This window comes from Osmerus eperlanus, chromosome 21 (assembly GCF_963692335.1).
Source record: "Osmerus eperlanus chromosome 21, fOsmEpe2.1, whole genome shotgun sequence".
In the NCBI taxonomy this organism is placed as follows: domain Eukaryota; kingdom Metazoa; phylum Chordata; class Actinopteri; order Osmeriformes; family Osmeridae; genus Osmerus; species Osmerus eperlanus.
In genome coordinates, this window is record NC_085038.1 from 11,750,997 (window position 1) to 11,761,621 (window position 10,625).

The 10,625-nt window shown below is 42.2% G+C and overlaps 1 protein-coding gene across 3 annotated transcripts; it reads left to right on the plus strand.

Moving 5' to 3' along the window:
* Positions 1–4,382: 4,382 nt before the first annotated feature.
* LOC134007429 (interleukin-1 receptor type 1-like) lies at positions 4,383–8,653 on the plus strand. Of its 3 annotated transcripts, none has more exons than XM_062446884.1 (8): positions 4,383–4,715; positions 5,157–5,344; positions 5,661–5,720; positions 6,341–6,473; positions 6,605–6,729; positions 7,094–7,240; positions 7,455–7,611; positions 7,756–8,653. In XM_062446884.1, the coding sequence occupies exons 2-8, from the start codon at positions 5,296–5,298 to the stop codon at positions 7,871–7,873; spliced, it is 789 nt and encodes a 262-aa protein (XP_062302868.1). In that variant the 5' UTR covers positions 4,383–4,715; positions 5,157–5,295; the 3' UTR covers positions 7,874–8,653. The 3 variants fall into 3 exon arrangements, with proteins under 3 accessions (XP_062302868.1, XP_062302870.1, XP_062302869.1); XM_062446886.1 differs by having other exon boundaries at positions 4,383–4,691; XM_062446885.1 differs by having other exon boundaries at positions 4,383–5,344.
* The last annotated feature ends 1,972 nt before the right edge of the window (positions 8,654–10,625 follow it).

The following is a 10,625-nucleotide window of genomic DNA, read 5'->3' on the forward strand; positions in this document are numbered from 1 at the left end:
TCTGTTGGGAATTACTGAGATCATTTAAAACCTTAGACTTTGACAAGCTGCTATCTCCGAATCTAACAAAAGACACCATTGGGAGCTCAGTCTCTACAATACTTTTCTCCACATACTCTTTTGAGTCACCAGGAGGGTGAGGTATAAATTGCTTAACAATGTCCCTCATGGCCCACAGCATCAGAGTGCATTGCTGTGTTTCAGGGTTGGGCAGCAGCAGAGGAACAGCAAACTGACACAGGGATAATTTAGATTAATTGCTTTAATGTTCACCATCATCAACCTCTTTAAAAATAATTGTAGTTGTGATGGAAGGTCAGCTTTTTCAGACATAGAATTTTCATCTATCTGTCTTACCATCTCTACAGTCAGTTTGTTTGTCCAACAATGTCCTAGTCCCAAGTTGTCCAATAGACACTTCAAACTTTTGTCTGCAATTAGAAATTAGGAAAAGTAATATCTAGTAAAAAACTAACAGTCAATACCATTCACAATACAATATACACCTTCAACCAGAGTGGCTATCAAGTTAAACTAAAGTAGTGCAGTAGTTGACTTACTTGTGCTATGATCAATAGGTTTTCTTAAGCTTGTGCAGCCATTTTCTAGCACAGTGGCCAGCTTAAAGGTGTATGATGTTCCTGGCTCCAGATCAGATAAAACAGCACTGTTGTTTTTAGTTATGTGTTCGATGTTTTCTCTATTGCAGGAATACTTGAATGAATATGACAGATCCTCCATGTTGACTGGAGTGTCCCAACACAATGTGACAGATGTGTTTTTAACTTTCTTCAGATGCAGGTTTTCAGGAGGGGTTGGTTCTAGAAAAGTTAACATCATGTTAATGATATGTTCATCACATGTTCATCATATATGAATAACATTAATAACATTTATGTGGTGAGGTAAGGGAATACCAACGACAACCACAAATGGTTTGCCAGCACACTATTTTAACTGCACTGTTCTTGAAATTGCATGTATTAATGACATTAATTATGTATTAATTTCATGTATTATTATTATTAGGATTGTTCAACCCTAAAACGGTCAATGAATGTCAGAATAGTCAACGTTAGTGAATGTAACATTGTGTAACAAAGTGTATTCAACCTGAGAAGACGTGGGTATGTGTATTACTGTTTTTTAATTTAAACCACAAAAAAAAACCTACATATAAAAAAAATGCATCCAGCACAGTGTATCAGTGCAATCTCCCTGCCCTTGCATATCAATGCCCCTGGTGTGATAGGTTTATAAGATCTACTGTAAGGCCTAACAGACAGAAGGTGAACGTCAGACATAATTTCTACTCACCTGTGTTTGATGTCGTTTCAACAAACTTGCTCAGTTTCTCATTGTCTCCAACAGTTGCAACTTTAATGGCATACTCTCTGCCAGGCTTGAGGTTAGTTATGTTATAGGATGACTCATGAACAATATGGTGGTCGGAATGTCCACCAGATTTCCACTCAACTCTGTACCTTTGCTTCTCCTCCATGTCATCAGGGGGTTGCCAGCTCAGAGATACTGAGGTTGTTGTCGATGAGTTAACTGTTATGCACCTTGGTGGCTCAATATCTGAAAAACAAACACATAGAAGTATGCAGACACATAAATACAATAAGGGATTTGGGGCTCTAAGTAAAACTGGAAATGCAACCTCAATTCCAAAAAAGTTGGGACGTTGTGTAAAATAAAATACAAAACAGAAAACAATGATTTACAAATCACATAAACCCATTATGTTATTCACAATAGAACATTAAACATTTCAAATGTTTAAACTGATTAAATGTATCATTTTTCATCATCACCTATCATTTTAAGGAAAAAATAAGGTAATTTTGAATTTCATGGCAGCAACACGTCTCGAAAAAGTTGGGACAAAGCCATGTTCACCACTGTGTAGAATCCCCTCTTCTTTTAACAACAGTCTGTATCTGTCTGGGAACTGAGGAGGGCTGCGTTTCCCGATAACAATGGATCGTAGCAACGATCGAGCAAAAAACGAAACCATCGATATTTCTTACGTGCGTTTCCCAAATATGCTCGTAAGGAGTAGGCTAAACTATCCGCTTTCAAGAGTTACGAATTTTCAAGAGACACTTTAGCTACGATGTCTTTGGGAACGGCCCGTAAAACTAAGATTCGTCCTACGATGGATTCTACAATCAACTTAGGCTTATGACGCTTTCGGGGAACGCAGCCGAGACCAGTTGCTGGAGTTGTGGGAGAGGAATGTTGTCCCTTTTGTGTCTGATACAGGGTTCTTGCTGCTCAACGGTCCTGGGTCTTCTTTGTCATATTATTCGTTTCATGATCCACCAAATGTTTTTAACTGGTGAAAGGTCTGGACTGCAGGCAGGCCAGTTCAGACCCCAGATTCTTCTTTTACGAAGCCATGCAGTTGTAACAGATGCAGGATGTGGTTTAACATTGTCTTCCTAAAATATGCAAGGCCTTCCCTGAATTTTTTTTTGCCTGGATGCAAGCAAATGTTGCTCTAAAACCTGTATATACCTTTCAGCATTTATGTTGCCTTTCTAGATGTGCAAGCTGACCATTGAATTGAATTGCCTTGTTGTTGAAATGTGCTATACAAATAAACTTGCCTTGCCTCTCCTCTTTAGTCCAGAGGATGCAGCGTCATTGGATTCTGTTTGTATTTACATTTTGCACAGCGTCCCAAGTTTTAGCTAATTGGGGTTGTATAACTAATCACAAGTGTCATTGCAACACTAGTATAGATACACAAAGCCACATGTGCCAAGTGGCATTACCCTCTTCTATCGTGTTTGCTGTTGGGAGGTTCAGAACCCCCCAAAAAATAGGCTCTTTTTCAGTCTGCTGCTATTACAGCACACAGTAATACAAAGCTCATATGTGATTAAGGTTGAATTAGTAAAATCAAATTATTGGCATTATACAGGTTAATGCCATGAGCAGATTTTAGAAAAGCAACCTTAAACTTTATACCTACTGTTTTGTAGAAGAGGCATACACATGAAATCAGAAGTTCTAAACTCAGTGGAGGTGACATTGAAGTCATGCGGCCAGGGTGTAGTTTGTTTACAGCCTACAGTTAGATTTTTACTTCTTCACAGATAAACAAACAAAATGTGTTATGATCATAAACTTCTTTATGTACTTTGGTTCGATGCTAATGTCGTGGCCGAAAACTGTATGAAACTGAATGATTAACTGTCTGACTTACCTTAGATGAACTATCACAGACTAAGGACTGAATGTGTACCTTAGATGAACTGTCACTGACCAAAGATTATGACCCAAGTAATCAGGAGACATGGAAAGAGGCCATAACTGACCTTAGATAGACCCAGATACACCCAGATACTTAGTAGATGGAAAGTAACAGCTGACGTGTAAGCAAGCAAGGTCAATGACTGAACAACTTTAGTTGGACTCTCGCACGGCTCATATAAGCACTAAGTCACCTACTAGGGGGTAAGTTATAGACATAAAACACAATGCACTACTAGGCTATAGAAACTCCACTTGCTTAACCCACTGTACAACAGTTCAGGGACGCAAGTTTGATATAAGCTTTGGCAGGGACATCAATATTTAATACTGTTTTTTTGGAGCTTCATCATGAAGCTTCGTGTAATATTGTTTTTATGTTTTAGTCATGTTTAGTCATGACCGGTAGGCCTATCATTTAGAAACTATCATTAGTTTTGTAATGTTTTCTTAGCCTACTTCAATTCTGACTTCTGTGCCGAGTCCGACACCTGGACTTCTGTGTGCGTGCTGCAGTGGCTATTTGGCAAGCTCAGAAGAGCGCGCTGACATGGAATTCTGCATCGCTTTGTGTTTTCGGTTAAACACTTTTACGAGCGTTGATTGGGATACTGCGTTTATTTTTTCCGGGATTATCAATTTAAATTAATGCACTGACTAATAAAGTAAATTGTTAAAACTCAATTTTTTTTTATTTTACTGGGGCACAGCAGATTTATATTGGGGCACGTGCTCTCTCGTTTCCTAGTCCTACACTGTGTAGTTCATGTGCTGCCTTGTATGAGGACAAAACAAGCTTGGTCAAAGCCATTAAACCTAACTGCTTAGCATTCTTTGCATAATACACAAGGAGCTAGTTAGCTAACTGTCATAAGAAAATGCCCTTTTCCCTGTTTCCTCCATTACACGATGAGCACAAAACAAGCCTACATTTAGGTATATGTTTTATACATACACCTATAGGCGTCACTAGCCATTTTTTCTGGGGCTGCAGCCCCAAACATTTTGAGTGTAGGCCCAAGTTAAATTGTAATATCTCAGCCAGACACCAAGCCCTAATTGGCTACAATGTATAGTTTGGAACTGAACTCGAGCACAACAGAAATACAGTTTTCTTAACAGTAAAATATCTGTTTCCACTCTTTCTGTCCTGTACATTCAGGTCACAAAATTGTCGATAGAAGTTGGAGTAGCAATGTGTGCTTATTAGCAACACAAGATGGTACCAGAGTGTCACCCACCACCAACCAATGTGACACGGAAGTCAGCAGAGATCCATCGACATTCTACTTCTCTTTTTGTTAACACCGAACCTGTCAGTATTGCCTATGTAGTCTATGTCTTCAAGACAACACTAAAGACAGAGAACTCAAACTGGATGTTTGAGTAATACCTTAATAGTGGCATTCCAACGTTGTTGTGACTTTGTAAGTAGGCCTACTTTTTACAAGGTTTGTATTTTTACATCAATTCACATAATTTATACTAATTTAGCCTCTACATGTCTATATTATTGTATTGCCTACTTATTCTAATTAGTGACCAACCCTATAGCTATTAATTAATTATATATTGTTCATTATATTCAATAGCCTAACTGTAAGAGCATAACTTCCACTTTTTATGTAGGCTAAATACTAATGTAAAAAAAATGCTTAATTTATTTGGAAATGTCATTGCTGCCCACCATTAATCTACAATTTAACTATATTTTAGCCTACTTATTATTTAACTGTGTACACAGAGTTAACAATTAAATTGACTTCAACATCAAAAAAAGAATAAAAGATTCATACTTAATTAGCGCTGCCTATCACGCCTCAATTGGCTGTTACACAAAATGACATCGTCATGTGAATCCAACGTTATCGTTAACTTTGTTCCCCATACAGTGTTGACAGTGTAATGTCCAGAAAAAACATTCCGATGTTGTAGAAACATTTCTAGGGTACTTGGTGAGATCTCTCAGAGCACACCACAAGGTAATCCTTGCGGGCACCAGTTTATTTTCAATTGAAGAGGAGATTGAGAATGGACTCCTTTTACCTCCTCCTCCTTCTGCTCTTCCTAGAAGTCTCAGGTAGGCTACAGTTGGAGGGACTGGAGTTTTCTCTGTTTAATTGAATGCCTCTTTCCATCATCTTCAGTGCTTACCCTGATTGTGTTTCAGCCGGTTGTTTCTGGTCACCGAGCACTGAGAGAATCCCCCTGGGTTTGGGTTCATGTTTGGGAGAACCCCACTGGGAACACCCACTTACACTTTTACTCATCTACTGTCATGTTCCTGGGCAGTTTTGTGGAGTACTGTATGTGGGAACTCCCAGACCAGACCAAAACTATTTGTGTGTGCGTCTGTTGGTGGATGTGTGTGTTTATGAGTGTGTGTGTGTTTACAGGGAACATGCAGCCAAAGATCCTCACTCCACGAAATGGTGAAGTCATAGAAGTGACCCTTGGTATGTTTCTCTTGCATAGGCTACAGAATGTCTGTCTGGAAGACATTTGTTGTGGTTTTCCACTGCATGATACCAGCTCAACTTGACTCTACTCGCTAGATTTGTTTTCCACTGCGTATAGTAGGCTACACATTTTATGTAACTGGTCATAACGACGCTGCAAAACGTTGTCTTCAACACATGCCACTCTGGCTGCATCCACAACCACAGGATCTTCCACACCTCCTCAACTGACAACTGCGTTTTGCGGGTTGACCTCTAATCGAGTAGTCCAGTGGCAAAAGAAAATTGCGGCCGCTATTATAGACAGCGGTCGCTATTACATGCTATAGCCTAATAGTAGCTTGGCTGTTTAAAAATGGCGGGTCTGTGCAGTATGTCCCTTGTCGCGAATCTCTCTGACTAACTTCAGCTCCCTTGAAACCTCACAGGAGGTTTCAAGGTTCCAAAAAAAGTACCAGGTGCTAGGTACCAGCTTTGCGCTATGAAAAACTAAAAAGGCGAGTATTCGAATCCAGTCGATTCGAGCTGCTACCATTCAGTAAGGTTCTGTATGTTTGTTAGAGTGAATTGATGTGTGTGCGTGAGTGGCAATGCATATGTGTGTGTTTTATCTCCAGGCTCCCATACAGAGATTGTCTGTAATAGTAGCATATACAAGGACTTGGATAGTGAGGTGTATTGGATGAAGACAATGAACACGACAATGACCTTTCTGGACGAGAATGAGATGCTCCCTGTCTTCTACAAGGAGTGAGCTTACAGACAGGCACTCCCTCGCACACAGACCCATGCAGACACACAGAAACACACACACAGGTTCTCTGAACACACATTTAGCAGGCCCTTGATAGTAAAACTGTGACACCCTCCACCTCCTCCAGGCAGAATGGTTCGGCAACCTTGACCATCAGGGAGGTGTCTGAGGAGGCCCTGGTCTTCAACTACACCTGTATTCTCACCTCCACCAGCGGCATGGACCTAGCATCGATCAGCCTGATACTCAAGGGTACACCTAACTAAGTAACAGACTCATTCCATAACTAACCAACAAACTGGCTCATTAGAAAACGAACCAAAAAACTAACAATCTAGCTACAGTAATTGTCTAGTAAATTGACTGATTATTCAATGAACTGATTGCTTTTTTTAACCCAGACATTAATCTTCACTAGCAACCTAAATTACCGTTCTATCGTGTTCTACTTGTGTTATAAAGATCTACCTTCACAGTTCTTCCAGAATAAAACATTCTCTGGTAATGACACTAATTCAAATAAGGACTTTTTACTGTAACCAACTAAGTAAATGGATAACTTGTGAACCTGTCTAACAGACTGTTTCCATGGTGCCTGTCCTTACTGTTCCCATAGCCCCCCCACCCTCGTATATCCTGGTCGTTGGTCTCCCAGTGCTCTTGGTGGTTGTGGTCGTCATGTCGATAGTCATATACGTGACCCTGAGGGTGGACATTGTTCTGTTTGTACGGGACAGGCTGGGTTTCCATGGAAGGACCTCAGGTGTGTGTATATGTGTGTGGGTGTTTGTTTGTGTGGAAGGGGGGGGGGAGCTGACATGAAGTGGTCTGAAACGTGCCTGGACAGGTTGTCACCAAGCCTTGTGTTTTTGAATAGTCTGGTTTTCACACACCTAGTTCTAGCTCTCCAGTACCACCCCTGAGCTGGGGGGACCCTGGAAGGTAGTCCATGTGTGTACCTCACCCTCTTTACTCAGATGGAAAGAGCTACGATGCCTACATAATGCCTTTTGAGGGCCCCGGAGGGGTGGGGCTTACTGCACAAGACCGGAGGATGCTGGAGGCGGTGCTAGAGGAGCAGCTGCCTCTGATACAGCCTCTGTCTTTACCACCGAGATGTCCTGCCTGGACAAGGTGAGACACCACACCTGTCTGTCTGCCTCGGCCTATCTGTCAATCAATGTCTGACTGTGTCTCTGTCTATTTGGCTGGCTGGTTGTGTCTCTGATTGGCTGGCCGGCTGTGGGTGAAATTAACGTGTGTGTTTGTGTATTTCAGCTGTAGCCAAGGCAGTTCTGGACTGCATAAAACAAAGTCGCAGGCTGGTTCTGGTCCCCTGCTCTCTGGACCAAGGACAGAACCAGGACCAGGGCCACAACCAGGACAACAGCAGTGAGGTTCATCACAGGCTCCTGAGTGATCTACATGCAACTCTGGTGGGGCATCAGACCCAGCTGGTCCTGATCCAGACAGAAGCTCCACCTTCAGACAGCCACACTGACCAGGACCAGGCCCAGGCCCCTCTCCCAAAGGCTGTGCATCTGCTAGCCCAGGCTGGCCACAAGGTCACCTGGCGTGGCTCCTCTTCCTGCCCACTCTCCTCCCCCTTCTGGAAGCAGCTACGTTTCTGCCTGCCCTCCAAACCTAGCCAGCGACCCCTACACACACCTTTGTCCTACCACCCCTGCTGATGCCTGGGTCCTAGCTCTCCTCTTGACCGCCAGCAGCAGTTCTGGAGATAGTGGGAATTTTCAGGCTTCTTTGATGCTTCACTCTTTACACGTTCTTGGTTCCTCTCCAGTATGGACCTGTGTAGAAGCTAACATATACTACACTCAATGTTCACATATGACTAACAGTTTTAAATCAGCGGCTTGTTTATTCCAGGAGGACTCGGCGGGGCTGTTAGTGTGTCTCTCCATGGCGTTGATCTTGTGCATTTAATTAAGAAGAGAGGGGGGAAAGAACTGGGGGAGAAAGGGGATCAGGGTTCAAACCTCTCAATGCAGCCTCATTCATACTCTTCAGAGTAGTTGTGGACAGTGCAGTGGACTTTTTTACTTATTTCACCCTTTGCCAATAACAATATTATTTTTATTCTGCAATATATTGTGTCATGTAATCTATAATGATACTGATCATGATAATGATACGACGATGATAAAATAATAATAAAAGGAGGTATAAACTTCAATTGTGCCGAATTTGACAGTGTCTACAGAAACGACTATTATTGTTGATAGATGGGAATAATATTTAACCAGTGATTGGGTATTTACAATGTGAGTCGATGTGGCAAAAACACACTACTTGTAATACACCTGAGATAATACTAGTTGTAATTTCTGCTATTTCTATTTAAATAGTATTACAATGTTATTTAAATACTATTTAACTATAATTCATAATATGTCAAAACTAAACGTCAGTCATGTGACCGTCAAAAGTGAACTGGGTCATCGTGTTTCCCTGTACTAGAGGACTCCAGTTCACCTCCTGTACAAACTGAAGGACCCAATCCTGGGTGTGGCTTCTCAATGTTTTATCTTGCTCTCACACACATACCTTTTTGCTCGTTTAGTGGCAACAACAGACGGGGAATAGTGCATGGTTGTGTGTGTGTGTGTGTACATGTTCTTGCATGTGAGAGTGTGTGTGCGTTCTGCTGTACATTCAAGCTTGAAGCAGACCCGGTTTGGAGGCCAGTTAGTCACCTTACAGTAATTGTGTGGAAACTATAAGGGACTGATGAAGAGGATGAGGGGAGGACAAGGAGAGAGATTAAAGTTGTGTGAGTGTGTGGGTGGGCGCGCACGTGTGTGTGTGCGTAAATGTGTATGTACAGAAAAAGGAGCTAGAGAGTGTGTCTACCAAAAGAGGAAACAGAAATTATTGGCAGTAGCAAGCAGAAGAGCAACCACAGGGGCTGGGAGAAAATCGACAGCGTGTGTGTCTTACTTGTCAGTTTAAGACACTGGACTGACCCTCACGGCACTAACCAAAAAGTGTGTGCTTGTGTTCGTGTATGTGTGAATCAATTGATGACTGCTGTTACCACAGTGATGTGTCAGGGAGTAAAAAACAGGAAGACTTGCTCTCGAACTTCTCCTCCTCCCCCACCTCCTGCTTCCTCATCTTCTGGTCTTACTCACAATTCCACAGTTTATTGGAATAAAGGTTAAGGAGAACGAAGGAGATCCGGTGTGGCAGGCAGGCAGATGAACAGGAGGATATGGCACGATCTGTAACAGGTAGAGAGAAAACAGAATTATTAGGAGGGTCCTAAGTTATATAAACATAGCATAGGAGCCGGTACTAATGTAGGGCAGAATGTCTGTCTGGAAGGCATTTGTTGTGGTTTTCCACTGCATGATACCAGCTCAACTTTACTCTACTCGCTAGATTTGTTTTCCACTGCGTATAGTAGGCTACACATTTGATGTAACTGGTCATAACGCCGCCGCAAAACGTTGTCTTCAACACATGCCACTCTGGCTGCATCCACAACCACAGGATCTTCCACACCTCCTCAACTGACAACTGTGTTTTGCGGGTTGACCTCTAATCGAGTATTCCAGTGGCAAAAACAAAAATGCAGCCGCTATTATAGACAGCGGTCGCTATTACATGCTATAGCCTAATAGTAGCTTGGCTGTTTAAAAATGGCGGGTCTGTGCAGTATGTCCCATGTCGCGATTCTCTCTGACCAACTTCAGCTCCCTTGAAACCTCAACAGAGGGTTAAAAAAAAAGTACCAGTTGCTAGGTACCACACAAAAGCCTACCGAAACATTGCCAAGCACGAAATAGGAAAGTGCAAGTGGCAACTCGGGTCTAAGACGGATTTGAGAGACTGCAGATAGAGTGCGGCTTGTCTGGTTTGTTATATGTTTTTGTTGGTTTTATGTAAAGCACCTTGAGCTGCAATTCTTGTATGAAATGTGCTATATAAATAAAGTCTTACTTACTTACTTCTGACAACCGTCTGGTGGTCCCACCTCTCAATAGCGCCTGCTCCCAACCCAAGCTCTTCTCCTGTCTGGCCCCCCAATGGTGGAATCACCTCCCCACCTCCATCAGAGATACTGACTGTCTCTCCATCTTCAAGAAAAGGCTAAAGACGCACTTGTTCCGGGAGTACAACGGTAC

Excerpts from the sequence above, each read along its gene's own strand:
- LOC134007429 (XM_062446885.1), top strand. The coding sequence starts at position 5,296 with ATGGACTCCTTTTACCTCCTCCTCCTTCTGCTCTTCCTAGAAGTCTCA. Across the intron at positions 6,730-7,093 it reads GATCAGCCTGATACTCAAGG|CCCCCCCACCCTCGTATATC; the intron begins GTACACCTAACT and ends CTGTTCCCATAG. Across the intron at positions 7,612-7,755 it reads AGATGTCCTGCCTGGACAAG|CTGTAGCCAAGGCAGTTCTG; the intron begins GTGAGACACCAC and ends TGTGTATTTCAG.